Source organism: Chanodichthys erythropterus, chromosome 15, assembly GCF_024489055.1.
Source record: "Chanodichthys erythropterus isolate Z2021 chromosome 15, ASM2448905v1, whole genome shotgun sequence".
Taxonomy (NCBI): Eukaryota; Metazoa; Chordata; class Actinopteri; order Cypriniformes; family Xenocyprididae; genus Chanodichthys; species Chanodichthys erythropterus.
The window spans coordinates 19,198,491-19,224,323 of NC_090235.1; the positions used below are offsets into that span (position 1 = coordinate 19,198,491).

Here is a 25,833-nt window from a genome sequence, read left to right on the forward strand (position 1 = left end):
TTTTTTCTTAATAAAAATAAAGCTGAAATATGGGACTGTCCCGGGAAAAACGTCACACTATTTATTTTGCGTCAGGTCAAAGGATTCTCTTCCGCCGTAAATCAACTTGCGTGTTCTGCGTACGTCCGTCTGCCAGAAGGTAGTTGTTTGAATTTGTAAAGTTGTAAATATGGATATTTTTCTTATAAAAACGTATCGCTTCCCTTCAGAAGGCCTTTATTAACCCACTGGAGTCTTATGGATTACTTTTTTAATGGATGGATGCATTATTTTTGTTTTCAAAACACAGCCCCCCCATTCACAACCATTATAAACCTTGGAGAACTAAGGATAATTTTTTTAAATATATCACCGATTGTGTTCGTCTGAAAGAAGATAGTCATGTACACCTAGAATGGCTTGAGGATGAGTAAATCATGGGGTGATTTCCATTTTTGGGTGAACTATCACTTTAATATTTGACGACTATTTTATGTTTGAAATATTCAGCAACCGACCGTAATATCCAGTGATGCAAACTACTCAACTTTTTTTTTTTTTATTCCAAAGACAAATGCTATTGTTTGTACAGAGATTGCATTTTTTACATTTTCAACGGTCCCACTTTATATTAAGTGGCCTTAACTACTATGTACTTACATTTAAATTAATAATTTCATACAATGCACTTATTGTGCACATACATGTTTTTACATTGTACTTATATTTTAAAAACACCTGCATGTAATTACATATGTAATTATTTTCTGTAATTACATTTATAATTACTCTGTTGACCCATCCCTTAACCCTTAGCTCGACCCTTAAACCTACCCATACCACCAAAACTTTCCCTAACCTTACCCATATCCCACCTCAATAGCAGCAAAAGTGTTTTGCAATTCAATATGAACCCAATAAGTACATTGTACTTATTTTTTGATGTAAGTACATAGTAGTTAAAGCCACTTAATATAAAGTGGGACCGATAAAAATAATATAAAAAAAATAACAATAGTGATACAGCAAAATTAAAATAGATAATAATAATGCAATAGTTAAATGACAATGTTAATATACAAATATAAAAAAGGAAGAAAAGAAAATATAATAATAATCCAAAAAATTTTAAATGCTATTATTCACTTAATATGACATGATTAATGTAATTCATAACTAAATGTGACGAGACAAGAAACGTTTTGACATATGAGAAATAAGAAATAAAATACTAATTTTAATTATTTACAAATAGTTTCAGTTGATTACTTAACAACTACAATAGACCTGGAAATTTAATTGTACTGTTCTTATTTCATTTTCATTATTCCCCTTAAATCCCTTTTAATATTTAAATCCTTAAAAAAATAAAATAAAAAAATAACCCCCCAAAAAACAATGTCCAAGACGTGGTTACGGCCTTGCATGAACGTGTACAAAAAGGTGTGGTGAATCAGAGCCTTCTTTCATGTAGTTATAGAAACAGAAAGTACTTCAACTACATAATTGAAAACAATGAGCATATTTGAACAGGCTGTCCTGTGTGACCTAAATGATGTATGGAATGAAAACCCACACTTACCTTAGACATTGATTCTCTCAATCATTTCTCATCTCACTCTCAAACTGCATGTTTCCATGGCAATCTTTAGCCAGGCAGTTTGTTACCTGAAAGAGAGAAAGAGAGAGTCGAGAGAGGGTGAAAGCGAGAGAGAGAACGACATACGTCAGGTCAGAATCAATGCACTCAAATGCATATGTAACATACTGTATCAGCTGATCTAAATAAACTCTATGGCATCATGCATTTTTCTTTTTAGGTGTCTTGTAGTAGCATATATCAAAATCACTCAAAGCTCTTAATGGCTGAGTTTTAAACTAGCAAACATAAGGATGGTTTTCCGCGTCAGGTTGTGTTTGTGTTGTTGTCTCACAGCATGCACGAGCTGTTGTTTATGTGATGTATATGTGTGTGTCTCTCTTGTTTTTCTCTCCCCTCCCTTTCTTTAATAATTGAGCTGGTTCTGTCTCTTGTTAGAGTCGGCTCGTTACCGAGAGACACAGAAACCAGTCAGGTACACAGAACCCTAGTTACTCGCTCTCGCGCCGACTCCATCCTCGCTCGCAAGTTCTCTGTGTGTCTCCGTGTCTCACACACATACTGATGCGGATAAACTTAGCAGCCTGAAACAGAATGCCTCCCCCTTCCTCCCTAGACTGAGGAACTAGGGGTCAGAGGTGAAAATCTCTCCAAAAGAAAAAAACAGCTACAGCCAGCCAGCGGGGAATGAAAAAGTGGATGATGGAAGAGAGTGAAGCCGTGTTTTCCTGCTAAGTATGTGCAGTGCGAGATATACTAGCTGTGGCCAAGGTCAGCTATGTCTCTCAGCTCTGCCAATCAGAGGTTTCCAGCTGTTGTGGGAAACCAAGCTTCCTTTACAGAATAAAAGTTGCCATGGAGACCAGCGCTATAAGACTCTCTGACAGGTGGACACACGCACAGACGGTCCCCCACTCCCTATTCAACCTAGAGCTTGCCTAACGTTCACAAAGACATTTGCGAGCTGAACATATACATATAGAAACTATATAATCCATTCCATTGTTAGAAGAAATATCCTGTAATGCCACCATGTGCGTGTTTTGGGCAGAGCAACTCGCGTGTTTTGTTACGTTCCTGGCGTGTGCCATGAATAATCGCGCCTGTCACAACATAAACATCCTCGCGCCACCGTCGCGCGCACAGCGCGAGCCGAAAGACTTGCGCCAACGCGCCACTGCATTGCTCATCACTTCCCAGTCAAACAGCAGAGGAGATTAGTTTAATACTAATAAATAAATAACTACTTAATTGGCATGTCATGCCAATGCTGCGTAAATAGATTTAATACTGTATATTGAAATCATTTTATTTTATTATGACAATTTTATTTTGTACTTATGCTTTGGCATCTTTAATGTTGTATGTAAAACAAGCATTCCAATAATGCACTTCGTAATTAAAAATTGAGAGACACAGAAAGGCTGAATAATTAGCCAGACTAATCAAAAGTGCAGTCATTGGCGAGCTCCAGGCAGGCGCGCGCGGCTGCTGTCGTCTCCCCATAATAATCACCCAACGCATCAGACGCTCATACATGCTGTCAGTCAACAGCCACTTATGATCACTCATCAGTATTCCATAGCACATTTATGTTTGCCTTGTGTATTAGGGACACATGCACGCTTCCCCCATCAATTATCTTTCATTTATACCAATAGTTTCATATATAAAAACATATATTGTGCACACAATTTTATTGCACAAATAAAGAAATATTTAATATTGGCAATCTACAGCTGTCTGATCGATGTGGGTGAGTGTAATCTATGTATATATGGAGTGTGCGCGCGCTCGTGTGTGTGCGCGAGTGACCTATCGCGAGCTCAATGAATGGCAGCGATGAGGTTAATAAAAATTCCTTCAATAGAAAACACAAACCCTCGTGAAATGCGGCGCGGCGCAGGGGAAGACTATGCAAATTTTGGCTGTGAAGCCAGACGCGCGCACTCACCGGGAGGCGACGAGCTCCGCTGCTGCAGCTGTGGTGCTGCGCTCCTCACGCGCTCATCAGGCGTCTCGCGACTGGATCACAGAACGTTCGGTGACATGCAACATCTTAAAAGCAGAAGAAAAACAAAACTATGTATGAATGTCGGGGGTTTTGGTCATCTCGGTCCTCTTCTGTCATGCGACGCCAAACAGTCTGTTCAGCATCTGGTTTTTCTTAAAAAAAGAAAAAGAAATAAAAAAAGAAAACAGAAATAAAATCGCAGGGAGAACAAGAGAAAACTGGCGTGTTTTTGTCACCGCGTCGGATAAAAAAAAACTCAAATTGTAGTAAGAGAGTACCGCAGTTTGTCACAGGAGCGCCCCGGGAGTGCAGCGAGCGCGAGAAATTGGAATGAGCGCCGTTCTGCGCCGTTTCTCGCCCTCTGCAAACCAACTCGGAGGAATCTAGTCAGAGAGGGCTGTAGACGTGCCTTGTCGATGGGGGCATCCGGGCCTCCGTAGATTCTTGTGTCTAGATTTTTTTCTCCTCCTCTGGAGGACTCTGGGAACTGAAGTTCTGCTCGTCGTGACTTCATTCATTCTCTCTCTCTCTCTCTCTCTCTCTCAGTGTGTGTGTGTGGATTGCATCAAATACTCAGACAGCGCGACGGGCTCTGTAGAAATGCAATTAGATCTGCCTACGTGACACAAAGGCATTTTTGAGATTCATATGCAGATTTTATGTAGGTGCGCAGAAGTGATCTTTTGCCCCAAATGAGAGGTGACATTAACTTAGCACTCATATGTGTGTTTAAAGTGAGTTTGTGTTATGCTTGAAAGGATATAGTTCACCTAAAATGAACATTCTGCCATAATTCATGACGTACCAAAACCTGTATGGGTTAAAAACAACCCAAGTTGGGTTGAAAATGGACAAACCCAGTGATTGGGTTGTTTTAACCCAGCGTTAAATTGGGTTAAATGTTTGCCCAACCTGCTGGGTAGTTTTATTTAACTCAACTGTTGTTTAAAAATGACTGTATTGCTTGCTTAAAATGAACCTAAAGTATGTTGGAAATTAACATTTAGCCTATGTTAATATAATAATTAAACAATAAACATTTATTAAGTTGGTTGGAAATTAAAAATCAGACACATAATTACTAGAGGCAACAATAATAATCAAAAGGTGAACATTTATTATGAATATATTATTAATATATTTATTATATATATATATATATATATATATATATATATATATATATATATATATATATATATATATATATATATATATACACACATTAACAGAATATTATTAACATATATTATTAATATAAGTTAATTAATATAATTAATTATTAATTAATTAATTAATTATATTATAAATACACTCTAAAAAATGCTGGGTTAAAAACAACCCAAGTTGGGTTGAAAATGGACAAACCCAGCAGTTGGGTTAAATGTTTGCCCAACCTGCTGGGTAGTTTTATTTAACCCAACTATTATTTAAAAATTGCTATATGGCTAGCTTAAAATGAACCCAAAATAGTTTGGAAATTAAAAACCAGATGCAACTAGAGACAACAGACTAAAGGTGAATGTTTATTAATAAGCTTTAATATCTTATTAATATAAATTTAATAGTTTAATAGTTTATTAATATAAATGTATTAATAAGCAATTTAATAAATGTTTATTGTTTAATAATTATTCATTGAACATTAATAAATGTTCATTTCCAACATACTTTGGGTTAATTTTAATTAAGCAATACAGTAATTTTTAAACAATAGTTGAGTTAAATAAAACTACCAGCAGGTTGGGCAAACATTTAACCCAACCGCTGGGTTAAAACAACCCAATTGCTGGGTTTGTCCATTTTCAACCCAACTTGGGTTGTTTTTAACCCAGCATTTTTTAGAGTGTATAATTAATTAATATATAATACAATATAATAAATGTTTATTGTTTATTTATTATTCATTAAACATATTAATAAATGTTAATTACATTTTGGGTTCATTTTAAGCAAGCAATACAGTACTTTTAAACAATAGTTGAAATAAATAAAACTTTTAACCCAACCATTTTCAACCCAACTTGGGTTATTTTTAACCCAACATTTTTTAGTGTAGGTTTTTATAAATCCTAATGCATGTACTGGAAATGGTGCACACACTTTTAAAATCCCTTTTTGAGATTCTACATCCATCAACCTAAAAATACTGGGTTAAAAACAACCCAAGTTGGGTAGACAATGGACAGACCCAGTGGTTGGGTTAAATGTTTGACCAACGTGCTGGGCAGTTTCATTTAATTCATCTATTGTTTAAAAATGACTATATGCCTGGCTTAAAATCAACCTAAAATTGGTTAGAAATTAAAAATCAGACACATAATTACCAGAGGCAACAATAATAATCAAAAGGTGAACATTTATTAATAAGCATAAATGTTTATTGTTTAATTATTATTCATTAAATATATTAATAAATGTTTATTTCCAAAATACTTTGGGTTCATTTTAAGCAATAAATACATTAATTTATAAACAATAGATGAGTTAAATAAAACTACCCAGCAGGTTGGGTCAAAACAACCCAAGCACTGAGTTTGTCCATTTTCAACCCAACTTGGGTTGTTTTTTGTTTTTTTTTTAGAGCGTAAGATAGTCAGTATAAAGGGATAGAAACTGAACATAGTCAATTATACAAACAAGCCTTTCTATAGAGACTTAAAAACTGAGGAAGTCTTAAAGGGATAGTTCACCCAAAAATGAATCACAACAGCCTCATGTTGTTTCAAACCTGTATGGCTTTCTTTCTTCCACAGAACACCAGCAGAGAAGTCAAAATGACAGACTGATTCACTCTCGCCTTAAAGGTGCAATGAAAGTGAACAATGAGGCTGCTGTCTCTAACATTACGCCCAACGTCTTCTTTTGTGTTTCACAGAGGATAGTAAGGTTTGGAACAACATGAGGTGATTCATCTATCTCTTTAAAAACTGAACGATGTCCTGAACACAGTATATAACGTCCTTGATATGAACTGTGGGCTGTGAATAATATATTGGCTAAATCAGACATTGTCAAAGATCACAGTCCAATAGATTCTCAGCTCTGCTCTCCAGTAATCACATTTTCCTCTAATTTTCCTCCATGGTCCAAGCTCTTTCAGCATTCCCTTTACAATTGGACTTGGAGAAATGTATAGCTATATTATTTGGCTGTTATAATACAGGCTGCTCTAACATCGCACTGTGTGACTAATCACAGTTTTATTTGATTGCATTGATACAGTTGTGCCGGTCCTACAGAGAGCTTCTTTGTTGTTCTGATTATAGCATTATACTGGCTCACACACAATTATTTTAATGAACAGGTTAGGCAAAATGAGCTTTATATTATGTAGAAAAAGTAAAAATATTAATCTTTGTACTTTACCATAAAATGGGGGCAAAGTCTAAATGCATCTGTGTGCAAAATTCTCACACACACAAAAAGGAGAAAAGTAAATCAATTCTGGAAGAAGTGTTTACTTAATAGATAAAGAATAAAAACAGCCTGAAATCTAAAACCACAGATTGCAAAAACAAATTCTGCCCAAGAGAAAGTCAACCTACATTAATCTGCATATCTGAAGCCCCTCTATCAATATTCCTTTTGTTGTTACATCTGATTTTTATAAACAGGGACAAATGCTGAAACGTGCAAGTAATTTATCATCAACACACACACATCCCCAGGCCTGCAGAGAAACACTCAGCCCTGCTGCAGCAAAATGTAGATGCAACAAGCTGTTTAATTTATAAATGTAAAAATCAAATCTGCAGCAAGAACAAAGTGCCAGCTCAGTGCAGGTACGGAATGTACCATCATGACTACAAACCCCAGCAGGATAATTAATAAACCAATACAGCATACTAAAAACCCTGCACTCCTCCCAGTCTTCACATTATGGTTCTTCTGCCATCTTGTGGACAGCAAATGAATGCAAGCTGAGCGTTTGTTTGTGTTTATGAAATAGAGCTGCACGATTCTTGATAAAACGAGAACACAACTGAGGTTCTGACAAAATGTTAATTGCAGCAGTCTATTTACAAATATTTAATTAATTTAAATTATTTTTAAAAAGAATGCTTCAAAGACTCTATAATACCCCTAAGATGTAATATATGGCAACAGAATGCGTCTGTGAAGTTTCAGCTCAAAATCCCCCACAGATCATTTATTATAGCTTGTCAAATTTGCCTCTATTTGGGTGTGAGCAAAAACACGCCATTTTTGTGTGTGTCCCTTTAAATGCAAATGAGCTGGGCCGCTTTCCAGAAGAGGGCGGAGCTTTAACAGCTCAACAACAACAAAGCTGGAGAATCTCACACAGCCAAAATGACAACGGTGTTCAGCCTTACATTGTTCAAACCGGAGTCGACACTGATGGAGAGACTCAGGAAGAAGTTACAACTTTTAGACGTTTCTGAATGGTTAGTGGATAAATTGATGTAGTTGCTGTGGAGTTGATTCTACTCATCCACTAGCATGTGCCGTCATGTTCATCTTTTGTGCAAATCCAGTGTTGAATTGACCCTCGTTTGTGGCGTAAAATGAACAACACTCTACTACAACAACTCTTCCTCTCCTCTAAAGCAGCCCAACATGGCCCCGCCCCCTTTGTTGCGTGTTCCTGGGGGCGGGGTTTATGTAAATTGTAGGGTTAGTGATGTCACTAACCTTGGAAGAATCTAGTTGTAGTCCCTACCAGCCATTTGTTGTAGTCCTTAAAAAGCGATTTCTGTAAAAGAAAATATCTCTCTTTGCATTGAAATTTGAGCGTCGTAATTCAGTAGATGTTTATGCTCTAACAGCAACATTACACACTAACTAAAATTAAAAAAGTGAAATCATAATCAAGGACACCTTTTAGACTTATTACATTATGAATCAATGTTTTTTAAAATAAACTCTTGAATGGATGATTCAATGAAAAATCAATTCAGTCACTTGCCGCTACGGTAAATTCAAAAGGTGACACCATAGAAACTATAATTGTATGATCATTTGAATTGTTTCATACTACCTACTGTATAATGTGAATTCAGGTTGATTGGGAAGCTTTTTTCCAGTCATCTCAATGGCAGAAAGTATCCCACAGAGGCTTCTGAGCCGGCATTTAGGTGTCTTTTTTAATGCTGCTCAGAGGTGGCATATGCATTTACACTTATTTCAACTGTATACTTTGATACTAGTGGCTGAGGTGAGTCAGAGCAGGCATAATTTGGTCTGGCTTTTATGCAGCATTGTGTCCATACACAGAATTTTGAAGCCTTAACTGTACTGTATAAGGAAGCATGTAGAGACAGCAAATTGGTGTTATTTAGGAATAAGAGCAAGTGGGTGTTTGAATCAAGATCTTTTAACCATCAATACTGCAGCTGTAATGTGAAAGCATCCTGCAAAAGTGTGAGTGTGGACATTGAGGAGTAAAAGAAACATGTTAGACACATGGGTTCAGTTCAGTAAGCTCAGTATAATAAAATGCACGAACATTACATAACTGTAATACACATTCTTCAGAGTTACAGTAGAATATCACTGACCCTGAATAGAGGAACAGGTTTGATATCCACTTAAATTATAAACCAAATCACAGAGATATGATGTAAAGTACAGTGTAAAAATCCAGGAAACAAAACAATAAAAACAGTAGTTTTTCTTCTCATTTTAAAGGACAGCTCTGAAGGAAGTCTTTTTGAATGCCAACATCAATATTGTGTCTTTAAAGTCACCATAAAACAACAGAATTGCTCTCTAACAAGATAATACAAGACTGTTAGCTGCAAAATTAAACAAAAAGGATTATTATAAAGCAATAACATGACTGGCTAAATGAACACGGCCTAGAGAAACAAACACAAGAGCACTTCAAACTGTTTTGATCAGCTGCGTCTTGAGATGAACACACAAGATTTCATTTATGGCCTCTGCATATTGCATTCAATTTGCTTTGCAATTTTTTTTGCCAAAAAAAAAAAAAAAAAAGACTGAATTGCTACATTCAAAAATGCACATTCGGGAGCTGGAAGAGCTTTCTTTGTGATTGGAGTATAGACCTGCATGTCACATTCATCACAAAACACACCTCCGACCAGACAGGTGTGTGAAAATCTCAGTTATCCGGATTTCCAGTAGAGATTTTCTATTTTATATCAGAGCAAAATGACCAGAATAACTCATTAGAAATGACTTGAATATGACAAAACTCAAATACAGTGGTGGATACAGTGAAACAGGCAGGTATTAATATGATTAAATAGATAATTATTTGCTATTGCCTAAACAAAGAGATGGAATAAGGTGTATTAATATGCTTAAAAGTTAAAGAACCAACATTAACATCGTTTTATTTCTTCAAAAAAGTGACCCAATCTTGCAGTATCTTGGAAAGCATTTTCAGTTTGAAGCTCTCAAGCTAAAGCACAAGATCAGAAATTGCACTAAAGCACGTTCAGAGCCTGTGATTGAGGATCCGTGGATCAGTTTATGGAGGTATGGTGATAGAAAGTAAAGGCAATTGCATCTTTCCTGAAGGATATATTGAACTAATGCACATATGCGTCTATCACAGGTTCTCTCCAGGCTGGTACTGGGGTTCAGTAGCAGTAAAGTAGTCCTCCAGGAAGCTCTGCAGGTACTCAAAGGTGTGCCTCTCGTCCGGATCCTTCCTCCAGCACTGCAGCATCAGCTCGTGCAGAGACGCCGGGCAGCCCTGTGGAACCGGCATTCGATACCCACGCTCCACCTGTTCCAGCACCTCTCTGTTGTTCATCCCTACACAAATTCAAACAAATAAATATATATTAGTTTGCGATTTTTATTATAAGAATAACTTGCTGCGTCCTGATTCGCCTACTTAAAATACGCCCTAAATGTGTACTCTTCTTGTGAAGAAAAAGTACATACATTTGAGTGTGTAGCAGGTAACAATAACAGTACAGTGTAACGGTAAAGACTTTTATAATAAACTTTTGGTTAGACTTTATTTCGATAGTCCACTTTAGACATTGTACTCACAATAAGTAACTTTGCAACTGCATGTCAACCAACTCTCACTAGAGTATTAGTACACTGTTAGGTTTGGGTTAGTAAAATAAGTTGACATGTAATTAAACGGTTACTTATATAGTCTGTAATACACATTCTTCAGAGTTACAGTAGAATATCACTGACCCTGAATAGAAGAACAGGTTTGATATCCAACTAGGTTATAAACCAAATCACAGAGATATGATGTAAAATACAGTGTAAAAATCCAGGAAACAAAACAGTAGTTTTTTTTCTCATTTTAAAGGACAGCTCTGAAGGAAGTCTTTTTGAATGCCAACATCAATATTGTGTCTTTAAAGTCACCATAAAACAACAGAATTGCTCTTTAATAAGACGAGACTGTCAGCTTCAAAATTAAACAAAAAGGATTATTATAAAGCAATTATTAAATTGCTTTAATTAAACGGTTACTTATATAGTCAGTGGAATGTCTGTTGGGAGCATCGAAATAAATTGTTAGCAGAAAATACTACAGAGTGGGTAACAATATTGTAAGAAACACAATTGTGAATTTAAAGTTCAAATTCTTTAAATGCGACCTATAATGCCTCTTTTTACAAGATGTAATATCAGTCTCTGGTGTCCCCAGAATGTGTTTGTGAAGTTTCAGCTCAAAATCCCCCACAGATCATTTATTATTTCTTGTCAAATTTGACCCCTATTTGGGTGTGAGCAAAAACACGCTGTTTTTGTGTGTGTTCCTTTAAATGCAAATGAGCTGCTGCTCTTCCCGCCCCCTTTCCAGAAGAGGGCGGAGCTTTAACAGCTCAACAACAACAAAGCTGGAGAATCTCACGCAGCCAAAATGAGGATTGTCAGTAACGGTGTTCAGCCTTACATTGTTCAAACCGGAGTCGACACTGATGGAGAGACTTTACAACTTTTAGACGTTTCTGAATGGTTAGTGGATAAATTGATGTAGTTGCTGTGGAGTTGATTCAACTCATCCACTAGCGTGTGCCGTCATGTTCATCTTTTGTGCAAAACCCGTATGGACGCCCACTATACATAGTGCACCTGTTTGCCAATGGTTTATGTTTATGATGATTGCTATCAAATGCTGTGAATAATCTAATATTTTTTTCAAAATATAGCTTGGACAGAAAAGCTCCTTTTTTAGCAATCGAGCTTGCCAGGGTCAACTTGCAGGGTATCCGAGCTAACGAGACTCTAAATAGTGTTCTGAGCTCGTCTGTGCGGCCAATGACTGAACAGTTAGCATGCTTTGCTCGAACTTTTGCCATGGCCTTAGAACTGGGAAAACAAAATGGTGGCGCCGTGGGTCAAAACGTGCAGATTAAGGGGCGTTAATATTATAATAATATCCCCTTCCTACGCCACAAGAGGAGTGAAATCTGAGCGTCTGGTTTTTTCACATGCTTGCAGAGAAAGGATTGCTAAAACAAAGTTACTGGGATGTCCTTTTTCACATTTTCTGGGTTGGTAGATGCACCGGGGACCCGATTATAGCACTTAAACATGGAAAAAGTCAGATTTTCATTATACAGCAAAGTTTACAGCATTTGTGAAAATTCCCAATTGTTCATTTACTATTATTTTAGCTCATTCTGCCAGTGTACAAAAGAAAAAAGATAATCGGCAACAGCCAGTGTGTGTATAGAAGAATAGCCATAGTGGTTTAGAGACGTGACGCACCTGGGTAAGGCACTCTGCCCTTGGTGATGAGCTCAGTCAACAGGATACCAAAAGACCACACATCTGATTTGATGGTAAATTTACCATAAAGAGCAGCCTCTGGGGCGGTCCACTTTATCGGAAACTTTGCTCCTATAATATGAGGATCGAGACAATCAGTTCAGCACACATTTAATAATGCTTTATAAAGATTACAGATTAAATGGAAAGTGTTGAACAAAATGACATGAGATGAGATGCAGCAGCCCAGAATCGAGAAATGAGTATTAGAATAAAATGAGCTGGAATGATATTGAGTAGAGGCCAAGAAAGAGATAAATAACATTTGATGGTATCAAGGATGAAACTCTGGTAGATTAAAGGGATAGTTCACCCAAAAATGAAAATGTGATGTTTATCTGCTTACCCCCAGTGCATCCAAGATGTAGGTGACTTTTTTTCTTCAGTCGAACGCAAATTATGATTTTTAACTGCAACCGCTGCCGTCTGTCAGTCAAATAATAGCAGTAGATGGGAACTTCAACTATAACAGTAAATAAAACTTGCTTAGACAAATCAAAATTAAACCCTGCGGCTCGTGACGGCACATTGATGTCCTAAGACACGAAACGATCGGTTTGTGCGAGAAACTGAACATTATTTATATAATTTTTACCTCTAATACACCACTATGTCCAACTTCGTTCAGCTTCCTGTTAGTGAGGTCAAAAAACGCGTTGTGATGACGGAAGTGATGTCTCGCCCATATACTTCAATGAGTGTGAGACATCACTTCCGTTGTCAGAGCGCGATCAGACCTCACTAACCGGAAGCTGAACGAAGTTGGACATAGTGGTGTATTAGAGGTAAAAATTATATAAATAATGTTCAGTTTCTCACACAAACCGATCGTTTCGTGTCTTAGGACATCAATGTGCCGTCACGAGCCGCAGGGTTTAATTTGGATTTGTCTATGGAAGTTTTTCGGCTCTTATTGTTCAAGTTCCCAATCACTGCTATTATTTGACTGACAGACGGTTGCAGTTAAAAATCATAATTTGCGTTCGACTGAAGTAAAAAAGTCATCTACATCTTGGATGCCCTGGGGGTAAGCAGATAAACATCAAATTTTCATTTTTGGTTGAACTATCCCTTTAAGATCAAGTTTAGGTCATAGACTGTCAGTGACCTTGTCTAGCTGTGTACTCATTGTCCTCAATGAGTCTAGCCAGCCCAAAGTCTGCAATCTTACAGACCAGACCGTCTCCAACCAGGATATTGGCAGCTCGCAGGTCTCTGTGGATGTAGTTCATCCGCTCAATATAGGCCATGCCTGCAGCAATCTAGAAGAAGCAAAGCACTTTCATTACAATACTTAAGAAGTGAGATTGATATTAGTTTTAGGGTGTGTTCACACTTGTAGATCAGTTCTCTTGCTTCTTTTGGTCCAGATCAAAATAAATAAAATGATACATTTAGTCCTGGTTTGCTTAGCGTTCACACTGTCATTTTTAACACCGATCCTAAAGACACAAAACAAAAAAAGGGCTTTATGACGTATAATTTGCTACCGAACATCCAAAACAATGCTGTGCACTGGGCTTAATGCGCTTGTTATATGTGTATACATATGAGAGTATTATTTTTCGTTTCATTTTTTGAGGCATCTTATTTTTTCTGTTCAAAGGTTTGAGGGTGATTGGCCCTGTACAGAATGACTGCAGTATCTGGGTGTGCATTTCATGGTAATACTCTATTAAACATCTATTAAAGCTTGATATGTTACCATTTATAGGAAAGAGAAATATAAAGAACAATTCTGGCAATGCTCAAGAGTCATTCATTCGAGAATCACACTACATACAGTGGCATGAAAAAGTATGTGAACCACTTGCAGAATCTGTGAAAATGTGAATAATTTTAATAAAATAAGTGAGATCATACAAAATGCATGTTATTTTTTGTTTAGTACTGTCCTGAGTAAGATATTTTACATAAAAAATGTTTGCATTTAGACAAAACAATAGCTGAATTTATTAAAATAACCCCATTCATAAGTTTGTGAACCATTGATTCTTAATACTGTGTGTGGTCACCTGATGATCCACGACTGTTTTTGTGTTTTGTGATGGTTGTTCATGAGTCTCTTGTTTGTCCTGAGCAGTTAAACTGAGCTCTGTTCTTCAGAAAAATCCTCCAGCTCCTGCAGATTCATCAGTTTTCAAGCATTTTTGCATATTTGAACCCTTTCCAGCAGTGGCTGGATGATTTTGAGATTCATCTTTTCACACTGAGGACAACTGAGGGACTCAAACTCAACTATTAAAAAAAGGTTCAAACATTCACTGATGCTCCAGAAGGAAACACGATGCATTAAGAGCCGAGGGGTGAAAACTTTTGAACAGGATGAAGATGTCACAATTTTTTATTTTGTTTAAATATCATTGTTTTTCATTTAGTACTGCCATTCAGAACCAACAGAAGATACTTGCATGTTTCCCGGCAGAAAAATTAAGTAGAATTTACCTTGATATTTGAATTCAAAAGTTTTCACACCTCGGCACTTAATGCATCGTGTTTCCTTCTGGAGCATCAGTGAATGTTTGAACCTTTTTTTAATAGTTGAGTTTGAGTCCCTCGGTTGTCCTCAGTGTGAAAAGATGAATCTCAAAATCATAGTCACTGCTGGAAAGGGTTCGAATATGCAGAAAAATCCTTGAAAACTGATGAATCTGCAGGAGCTGGAGGATTTTTCTGAAGAACAGAGCTCAGTTTAACTGCTCAGGACAAACAAGAGACTCATGAACAACCATCACAAAACATAAAAACAGTCGTGGATCATCACGTGACCACACACAGTATTGAGAATCAATGGTTCACAAACTTATGAATGGGGTTATTTTAATAAATTCAGCTATTGTTTTGTCTCATGAACTAAATGCAAACATCAGGACTTTAACCAGCAGATGTCTTCAGCATGCTATGTTTCGAGAGAATAGCTAGTGTAATCGATCTGATCTAACAGTGAATTTAGCTGACAAAGTCAATATAGTGGAATAAAAACAATGCCTAGTCTTTCTCAACTTCAAAGGAAGCAAGACAATGTTGTTGAAACTAGCGCTGGATACCTGAGGTCATTTTTTATGTTACACTGTTTGTTAGCCTGGCTTAATGATCTCATCGTTAATATTTCTCACCGTTTATTCTGAGGGTATGACCAATTGTTTTCCATATATCCAATTTTCTTTAAAGTAGTAAAAGAGGGGTTGACGTGTCAAACAGTGGTGGCTTTTTCTGGACCTCGGTGATTAACTATGATTAACTACGATTAAAATGTGCGAGTCCTTAAATTAGAATTGATTCTGATTGGTTGTCAGTGTTTAATTGTTTAACAGCTGGAGAAAAATCGTTCTGAAAGTGATCCGTTATAGATGTGGTGTGGACAGTGCTGTTCTTTTATATTTAGAAAAATTTTTTAGTACTACATCTTTATCGTTATCTTTAAAGTTATCGTTCTTAGTGTGAACGCGTCTTCAGACTACAGGTCACTTTGTATTTTTTTGATGCACAAAACAGAACATCGGCTTATACGGTTCACTGTTGTGCACTTGTGAAATAGATGCACATTTTTAAAAAACGCTAATGGAAGTGAAAATCATTCGGGTCTGTTTTTTATTGATATAACCTGTTCAAAATAAGAACATTTAACACTAAGTTGCTTCAGAAAGACTGTTCCAGTAATGGATAACAAGTGTTTGGTAGATATTGGTTGACTAAGAAGCCTTACCTGGGCCGCCATGTCCACGAGTTGAGGCAATTTTAAATTCCTGCCATCTCCATCTTTCAAGAAGTCCAACAAACTTCCTAAACCACAGAAGCATCAAACCAAAATGTTTATGTACATTTATACACTGCAAAAAATGCTGTTCTTACTTAGAGTTTTTGTCTTTCTAGTCAAAATATCTTAAAGTTCTTAAATCAAGAAGCATTTTCTTCACAAGTATAAATTATTTTCTTGTTTTTAGGAAAAATGAGTCAAAATTAAGTGAGTTTTTCCTTAAAACAAGCAAAATAATCTTATTTCAAACCAAAAATAAGATATATAATCTTGTTTTCAATTTGGATTAAGATTATTTTGCTTACCCCATTGGCAGATTATTTTGCTTGTTTTAAGGAAAAACTCACTTAATTTTGACTTATTTTTCTTAAAAACAAGAAAATAATTTATAATTGTCAAGAAAATGCTTCTTGATTTAAGAACTTTAAGATATTTTGACTAGAAACAAGACAAAAACTCTAAGTAAGAACATCATTTTTTGCAGGGTATATACTAATATATATATATAATTTTTTGTAATATTTATATAATATAAAATTATCGTTCAAAAGTTGGGGGTCAATAAGATTTTTTTTAAAGAAATTAATACTTTCAGCAAGGATGCTTAAAATCAATCAAAAGTGACACACTGAAGACATTTATAAAATAATTCGATTTTAAATAAATACTGTTGCTTTGAACCTTCTATTAATCATAGAACCCTGGAAAATATTAAGCAGCACAGCTGTTTTCAACATTGATAATAATCAGAAATGTTTCTTGAGTTGAAGTAGCAGCTGAAATTGGGAAAATAATAGGGAAGGAGTTGGAATTTTCATTCATTACACTGTACCTAGGAAAAATACCTGAAACACTTTTAAACAGAGATAAACACTTATTAAAAATACTCTTAGCAAGTAGTCGGAAGGCCATAACACGTAAATGGTTGCAGATTGATCCTCCAACAAGAGATCAGTGAATGTAAATTGTAAACAATATATATATTGTATGGAGAGACTTACATTTTTGTTAGAATTAATTTGGAGAAATGTATTAAGTATTGGCACAAATGGATTGTGTACACAGACCATTGAGTATGTGTGAGATATTGCATGCCAAAGAGTGCATGGAAATTGTATTGTCTTGACTTTGTAATGCCTATGATGATCCCTTGTTCTTTGTTTCCAATAAAAAAAAGTAAAAATCAAATCATCATATTAGAATGATTTCTGAAGGATCATGTGACACTGAAGACTGGAGTAATGATGCTGAAAATTCAGCTTTGATCACAGGAATAAAATAAATTTTTAAATATATTCACATAGAAAACAGTTATTTTAAATTGTAACAATACTAAACATTTATTAACTTAACATTTTTATCAAACAAATGCAACCATGGTGACTTCTTTCAAAAACCGACCTCAAAATTTTGAACGGTAGTGCATATAAACATTTTGGCCGTGCGTTCTCTCAGAAAACACTCATAACTGTATATACCTTGAGTCATGAACTCAGTGATGATGTAGATGGGCTCCTCAGACACCACAGCATACAGCTGTACCAGTTTATCATGCCGGAGCCTCTTCATGATCTGGGCCTCGTCCAGGAAGGCCTCCGGAGACATGGTGCCTGGCTTCAGGGTTTTGACTGCAACTTTAGTTGTGCCATTCCACATGCCTACACACAGAAATGGTGTCAGGCACAGTCGGAAGAATTGTTTGGAAATGGCAATGTTTAGGGGATGAGAGAAGGGGTAGGGAGAAACAGATGTAGAGGCATCTGGGAATACGGCCACACACCAAAGCAACAGGAAGCTGGGATTACTGCAGACAACTGTATACTCTGCTACTGGAAAAGAGCTGAACTTTTTTTTTTTTTTTTACTTTCTTTTTAAATTATGCAATGTTTGGCGAATGTGCTGTTGCATTTTTAATGTCACAATAAACATCGACACAGTGCTAAAATGCTATTGGGGTTTAGCTGACGTAGTGCATTTGAGGATTAGCTGACAGTTCAGAACCATGGACTGATGCTTGGCAAAGCAGGGTCAATCACAGCATTTGTTCAGCATTGTGAATCGCCCACAAAAGGACACCTTTCCATGTTCTCTTGTCATTTTAACTGGACTGAAATAGTGTGCATGGAAAAATGTGCTAAAGAAGGCTGATGCATCCTTTGGGAACACTGGGTGTAGCTTTAGCAAATGCTGACATGGACATTGACACTGTCATATCCCTCTCACCCATCCAGACGTCGCCAAAACAACCCTGACCCAACTTCCTGTTGAGCTGCAGCGTTTCCCGGGCGATCTCCCAGGCGTCCCGCCCTAAACCCAATGTTTGGGGCGTGGAATTTGGACAGGCTTTAGTCAAGTAGCAACATAGCCCATCATTACTACCTGTTAAGAGTGTTGAAAGAGAGAAAGAGGGAGGGGGGGATGGAAAAGGAGGGAAACAGGATGGCATGCAATGTTAGAAGGACCAGAAAGAGAGAAAACAAAAACAGCACAGCCTTACGTTATTTCCCTGACATCCATTCTTGCATTTACAGAGTGCCTCGCAAATTGTTTTATGTGACTTTCTTTCTTCTATTGGAACGTAAAAATAGATTTTTTGAGAAATGTCTCTGTGGTAACCAAAACTGTTTGCTTACTGACATTACTTTGTGTTTCGCAGAAGAAAGAAAAATCATTCAGGTTTGGTAGGACATGGGGGTTTTGAGTAAATTATTTTTATTTTTGGGTGAACTCGCTCTTTAAAGGTACAATATGTAACTTTTTTGTTGAAAACTAACAAAATTTGTCAATGCATCAGCAGTCCTTCTTCCAAAATGTGTTTTTTTTTGTCTTACCCTGATTCATTTATGGTATGGAAGCTTGTTTCTGCCAGTAAATAGAAAAAATAAAAAAAGGTAGTTGCAAGTTTTTATCTCACAATTCTGACTTTTTTTCTCAGAATTGCAAGTTTATATCTTGTAATTCTGACTTTTTTCTCAGAATTGCAAGTTTATATCTTGTAATTCTGACTTTTTTCTCAGAATTGCGAGTTTATATCTTGTAATTCTGACTTTTTTCTCAAAATTGCGAGTTTATATCTTGTAATTCTGACTTTTTTCTCAAAATTTCGAGTTTATATCTTGTAATTCTGACTTTTTTCTCAGAATTGCGAGTTTATATCTTGTAATTCTGACTTTTTTCTCAGAATTGCGAGTTTATATCTTGTAATTCTGACTTTTTTCTCAAAATTGCGAGTTTATATCTTGTAATTCTGACTTTTTTCTCAAAATTGCGAGTTTATATCTTGTAATTCTGACTTTTTTCTCAAAATTGCGAGTTTATATCTTGTAATTCTGACTTTTTTCTCAAAATTTCGAGTTTATATCTTGTAATTCTGACTTTTTTCTCAGAATTGCGAGTTTATATCTTGTAATTCTGACTTTTTTCTCAGAATTGCGAGTTTATATCTTGTAATTTTGACTTTTTTCTCAAAATTGCGAGTTTATATCTTGTAATTCTGACTTTTTTCTCAGAATTCTGAGTTTATATATCACAATTCTAACTTTATAACATGCAATTGTGAGTTATAATGTCAGAATTGTGAGATATAAACTCCCAATTCTGAGAAAAAACATCAGTCTTTTTTTCCCTTACAACTGGACATTATAACAGAGCAACTTTTCTCTGTTTACGGATCTGATGAGACATGCACGAGCAAGTGATGTGCGAAGTTTCCTGCCAAAACCATCCCGACAGGTCTAAAATATATTCCCTTATAACAGGCGTACCATAGTATGGAAGCTTGTTTCTGCCATGAAAAAATAAAAATAAAAAAGGTTATTGCAACTTTTTATTTCACAATTCAGACTTTTTTTTCTCGCAATTGCAAAATATAAACTCACATTTGCAAGTTATAATGTCAGAATTGAGATATAAATTCGCAATTCTGAGAAAAAAGTCAGAATTATGAGATATAAAGTCAGAATTGTGTGATAAAAACATATAAAGTCGGAATTGCAGCATATAAACTCGTAATTGCCTGTTATAATGTCCAATTGTGAAGGGGAAAAGACTGACGCTTTTTCTCAGAATTCAGAGTTTATATATCACAATTCTAACTTTATATCATGCAATTGTGAGTTATAATGTCAGAATTGTGAGATATAAACTCCCAATTCTGAGAAAAAACTGTCTTTTTTCCCCCTTACAATTGGACATTATAACGGAGCAACCTTTCTCTGTTTACGGATCTGATGAGACATGCACGAGCAAGTGATGTGCAAAGTATCCCGCGAAAACCATCCAGACAGGTCTAAAATATATTCACTTGTTTCCGCCATGAAAAAATAAAAAAGGTTATTGCAACTTTTTATCTCACAATTCAGACTTTTTTTCTCAGAATTGCAAAATATAAACTCACATTTGCAAGTTATAATGTCAGAATTGAGATATAAATTCGCAATTCTGAGAATAAAGTCAGAATTACAACATATAAACTCGTAATTGCCTGTTATAATATCCAATTGTGAAGGGGAAAAGACTGGCACTTTTTCTCAGAATTGCAAGTTTATATCTCAATTCTGACTTTATAACTCGCAATTCTGAGAAAAAAAGTATTTTGTCCCTAACAATTGGACATTATAACATGCAATCACGAGTTTATATCTCACAATTCTGACTTTATAACTCGCAATTGTGAGTTTATATTTTGCAATTCTGAGAAAAAGTCAGAATTGTGAGCTATAAACTCGTAATTCTGAGAAAAAAAGTCTGAATTGTGAGATAAAAAGTTAAAGCCTGTTATAAGTGAATATATTTTAGACCTGTTGGGATGGTTTTCGTGGGAAACTGTGTACATCCCTTGTCAGATCCGTAAACAGAGAAACGTTGCTCTGGCTACTTTGGCGTGTGTATGGTGTGGGAGTGGCATAGGTTTGCAAGCAAGAAAGGTTGACAGGGAGCCTGTTTATTAATTTTATTATTAGGTATTTTATTAAGGTATTTTATTGAAGAGATAATGTAGCTCTCTAACAGAAGTCATCGTAAAGCATCTAATGTGAAGTCTCATTTCATCTGTGCTGGAACATAAAGGAAGTATTGTGTCTATTAATGGGTAAAGCTACAGTAACGTCTTCAGCTAGTCAGCTTTCCATCTAAACTGGTTATATCTCTTAAACCTAGTAGTGAATGATTTATAAACAGCAGGATAACCATATTCATCCGCAGTCACCGAAGCACAACCAAAACAACGTTCTTCCGCAAAATACACGCAGTTTTGTTTTTTAACTGCAAGAGGGCCAAAGCTACATAATGTACCTTTAAAAGAAATGTAATATTTTTACAAGGCACTGTACCACGGGCAGGGTGAGCAAGGTTGTGCGAGGTTTGTTCCCTTTCTCCTGCAACATGTTCCCATGCTTTTTGTGGTTCCTACCCATCCACACTTCACCAAACTGGCCATTGCCCAGTTTCTTAATGAGCTGAAGTGACTCCCTGGGAATCTCCCAAACATCCTTAGTCTTCACTGACAGGTCAGCCAGCTTAGGCATGCCCCGCCTACAGCTGCCAATCAAACGGCAGCACAGCCCTGCTGCACGTTCTGGAAGAACAGCGTACGGAAAAAAGAAAGACATGGATAGAAACGAGAGGAGACAGAAATGCAACACAAGCAGGCGATATAATAAAAACATTTACAAATACACAAATCACATTAAAGGTGCCCTAGAACTTTTTTTCACAAGATGTAATATAAGTCTAAGGTGTCTCCTGAATGTGTCTGTGAAGTTTCAGCTCAAAATACCCCATAGATTTTTTTTAATAAATTTTTTTAACTGCCTATTTTGGGGCATAATTAGAAATGAGCCGATTCAGGGTGTGTGGCCCTTTAAATCTCATGCTCCACGCCCCAAAAGCTCACGCTTGCCTTAAACAACATAAAAAAAGTTCAAACAGCTAATATAACCCTCAAAATGGATTTTAACTTTAACCACATTTAACAGTACATTAGCAACATGCTAATGAAACATTTAGAAAGACAATTTACAAATATCACTAAAAATATCATGATATCATGGATCATGTCAGTTATTATCGCTCCATCTGCCATTTTTCGCTGTTGTTCTTGCTTGCTTACCTAGTCTGATGATTCAGCTGTGCACAGATCCAGATGTTAATACTGGCTGCCCTTGTGTAATGCCTTGAACATGAGCTGGCATATGCAAATATTGGGGGCGTACATATTAATGATCCCGACTGTTACGTAACGTTACGTTATGTTGAGATTCGCCTGTTCTTCTGAGGTCTTTTAAACAAATGAGATTTATATAAGAAGGAGGAAACAATGGAGTTTGAAACTCACTGTATGTCATTTCCATGTACTGAACTCTTGTTATTTAACTATGCCAAGATAAATTCAATGTTTTAATCTAGGGCACCTTTAAAGAAGGAATCACAAGCACATTTATGCATGAAAAACCTGTATGATACATGTTCACTCAGCAGAGGGCGCCAGAGCTCACTGACAGCCAGTGGAGGCAGCATAAGTCAGAATAGAGTTAATTAAACTAATAGTATAAACTATTCTCTAATGTAATATAACTATTATTATAGTAGAAATACCTTAATAGATGAATAAGCTAATGAAGTAACATTAATTTGTGATAGTGTTTCTACTGTCTCACTTCAGTTACACACTACTGCTCAACAGTTTGGGGTCAATGAGATTTTTTAAATATTTTTATAAATTTTTTGATATTGTGAAATATTATTACAACTTAAAATTACTGTTTTCTACGTAAATATATTGCAAAATGTAATTTATTCCAGTGACGCACAGCTGAACTTTTGTCACATGATTAAACATCACATGATATGATTGCATTTTGTCAATACTATTATTTTTAAGAAATATATTTCTTCTTATTATAACCAATTTTGAACTGATTCATATTTTGTGTATTTATTTGAATTAGAAAATGTTTATTAAACAAAGTGAAAAACTCTTTATTGTCAATTTAATGCATCCTTGTTAAATAAAAAAATCTTACTGACCCAAAAAAATGTTGAGTGTTTGATCCAACTCATTAGCAAGCAAACAGTAGTAATACAGTTTATTTCAATAAAAGAAGCAATCTGGTAACATTTGTATTAGTAAAAGCGGGACTATTTCAAAATGTAGAGCACAAACTCAGGAAAATGTGCTCAGCATGTAAACTGAAAGTAAATTTTCTGTGGTAATTGGTGGTTTGCCCCATATCTGGAGTTAGGTGGTCTAATTTCAGTTTTACTGCTGAAGTAATCCGTCTGAGAAGAACCGCTGTATGTTCATGAGAGCTTACATGTGGGTGTGTGCAAGTGACTGTAGATTCAACAATAACAGTGAAACAGGAAGGCTGATAGCACAAAACTGACAGGTTGAGTAGGACGATCACTAACAGAAACAGATACAAAAAATGATGCACTCAGTCGAAGCAGAGAAGTCATTTGGACACTAAGAGGAAATGAAAATGGGCAAAGATAAACTGACCTGCTGATAACTTTTTTTGCAGTAAATATCAACACATTTGGAGCCAATAAACAATGCTTCCTTCTGAAGAAAGTCTTTAATATCAGACAGGATCTTTAAAGGCGTCTTATTATGCTTTTTCACATTTCTTTAGTGTGTAATGTTGCTGTCTTAAAGAAACGGAAACTAAAGGGTGAAAACAGGTGCTGCAACAATGTAAATTATATTTAAAAAAAGGCTTTTTTAACATTTAATGATGTATTCTAGTACAGTATAAAACGTATAAATGAGCATTTATTAAAATATGCTCTCATGGATGTTGTTGAAATCACAGTATGTTAAGGGTGTGTGAAGTGTTGCACCGACCTTTATAATGGTCCACCAGCTGCGGGACGGTATCAAACTGTGTCCTTGTTGTGATGTAATAACCGCCATTGTCAAGCTTCCTAATTTTATAGTGCTTGACATGATCGCCCTTCGCATCATCCCAGTCTCTGATGGACAAAGAGTACGCTCCTAAAAAAAGAGGTGAAAAGATGCACATTTACAAAGGCTTAAACACCATTCTGCTTTTAAATTGGTTGTTGAGATGAATTAATTGGATATCAAACAAATTTTTAATAATAAAATTAATAAAAAGAATGAATAAATCTCTCTCTTTTCATAACTGCATTGGCGTTTATGTATCGTCATGTTATTAAAATGACATCCACTGTATGGAACACCATTATTATACTGGATCTCATCAGATTTTTCCATTTTCCCTCAGATGTTTCCTTTCTTTGTACATTTTGAATGGTGCATTAAGAGAAGTGACGTATGCAAGATGTTTTTCAATGAACCAAATTAGGCTATCGAAATTAAAGGTGCTAAAGAGGATGTTTTGTTTTATACATTTTTGCAATATTACTTGAAACTGTCTTTACTAACTGATAAAAGACTATTTATTAGGTGCACTGAAAGGAATAAAATTAATATACATCATCTGTGCACGAGGTAGGGCCTTAAAAACATCAGCCAATCGTTTACGCGATCATCGATTGATATTCTTACGCATGCGCTCATTTCAAAGACTCAGCCTTTGGTTTCTCAGTCGACGAAAAGATCCTCTTTAGCACCTTTAATGCATGAGATTAAATTGTAAAAATTACTGTTAACATGTTTATTTGAATATTTTGAAATATGATGATTGCTATTTTATAATGGCATTCACTGTAAATAGAGAAATGTGAGATGAGACAAATATGTCCTGCTCTAAGGGGGACTCGAACCCGGGTCCGCTGGCATGGGAGTCGGGCTCTCTAACAAGAAGGTTCAATTTATTGAAAATAAAAATAGAAATCTTTTATAACATTATAAATGTCTTCTGTCACTTTTGATCAATTTAATGCGCCCTTGCTGAATAAAAGTACTAATAAACGTACTGACCCCAAACTTTTGATTTGTAGCGTAAATGCACATTTATTTTCCTACTCACACAAATATTTTATTGTTAACTGTTTAATATTAGATTAATCACAGTTCTACATAATATCAAAATATTACATATAATTTGACAACCTTAATTTTAAAGTATTAATAGTCCTTAGTGAAAATGAAATGTAAATATACAGTATGTATTGCTAAATTTAAAATGCTTTTACCTTTCGTTGTCTCGCTCTCACGTATTAAGAATGTCCCTCTTTGGTTATTTTGTGCCAGCAACTGTCGTTCGGCATCCTTCCGGCCCATCTTCCCAAAATACCACCTGCATTGATCCAAAAAATGTATATTTTAAAACTTGCATATAATGTGATTGTGAATTCGTGAAAGGGCATGTTTATGTGTAACTCACTCCTCAGCTTGTATGGAGTCCACAGGGGCCACATAATTACTGGGAATGTATCCAGTGTTCCCTGTGTCCAGAGAGCGAGCCTCCCACCAGTCACCCTCGCTGTAGAGCGGCAGGGGACAGAGAGAGAGATATCAGAAAGATGAGGAGAAAGGAAATGAGATAGAAAGAGAACGACAGAGAGAGAAGCGACGGGTAAAAAAAGGAAGATGGTTAGTTTTTGTGGTCAAAAAAGACTGAGAATCAAACAGCTTTAAACGTACGTGTTGTTGATAATATGGAACTTTTCTCCTTTCTGGAAGCTCAGGTCATCCTCTGTACGGGCATCATAGTCATAGAGGGCTAAAAAGAGCGTTACGCCTCCTCCTGAACAAACGCGCAAACATTTGTTTTCAGTAAGGGAAGTAATGCTGTTCTCGTTATGAAT

General features: G+C 36.0%; 2 protein-coding genes across 4 annotated transcripts in view; both read right to left on the minus strand.

Moving 5' to 3' along the window:
• ahdc1 (AT hook, DNA binding motif, containing 1) overlaps positions 1-3,949 on the minus strand; it is a 33,233-nt gene extending 29,284 nt beyond the window's left edge. The window contains exons 1-3 of the mRNA XM_067411529.1: positions 3,872-3,949; positions 3,534-3,637; positions 1,562-1,647 (exon numbers count right to left, since the gene is read on the minus strand). The gene's annotated coding sequence lies outside the window, so the exon portion shown is untranslated. The remainder of the gene's footprint in view (positions 1-1,561; positions 1,648-3,533; positions 3,638-3,871) is intronic.
• A 4,845-nt stretch (positions 3,950-8,794) lies between these two features.
• The window catches only part of yrk (Yes-related kinase), a 29,709-nt gene continuing 12,670 nt past the window's right edge, over positions 8,795-25,833 (minus strand). Inside the window, exons 4-14 of one of the 3 annotated variants that reach the window (XM_067411947.1) lie at positions 25,670-25,772; positions 25,410-25,508; positions 25,219-25,322; positions 23,942-24,091; positions 21,506-21,670; positions 18,319-18,474; positions 17,574-17,753; positions 16,045-16,121; positions 13,447-13,600; positions 12,279-12,410; positions 8,795-10,346 (exon numbers count right to left, since the gene is read on the minus strand). In XM_067411947.1, the coding sequence (XP_067268048.1) occupies positions 10,138-10,346; positions 12,279-12,410; positions 13,447-13,600; positions 16,045-16,121; positions 17,574-17,753; positions 18,319-18,474; positions 21,506-21,670; positions 23,942-24,091; positions 25,219-25,322; positions 25,410-25,508; positions 25,670-25,772 (1,529 nt within the window). In that variant the 3' untranslated portion in view covers positions 8,795-10,137. The remainder of the gene's footprint in view (positions 10,347-12,278; positions 12,411-13,446; positions 13,601-16,044; positions 16,122-17,573; positions 17,754-18,318; positions 18,475-21,505; positions 21,671-23,941; positions 24,092-25,218; positions 25,323-25,409; positions 25,509-25,669; positions 25,773-25,833) is intronic. The other 2 variants (XM_067411945.1, XM_067411946.1) reach the window with 2 other exon arrangements.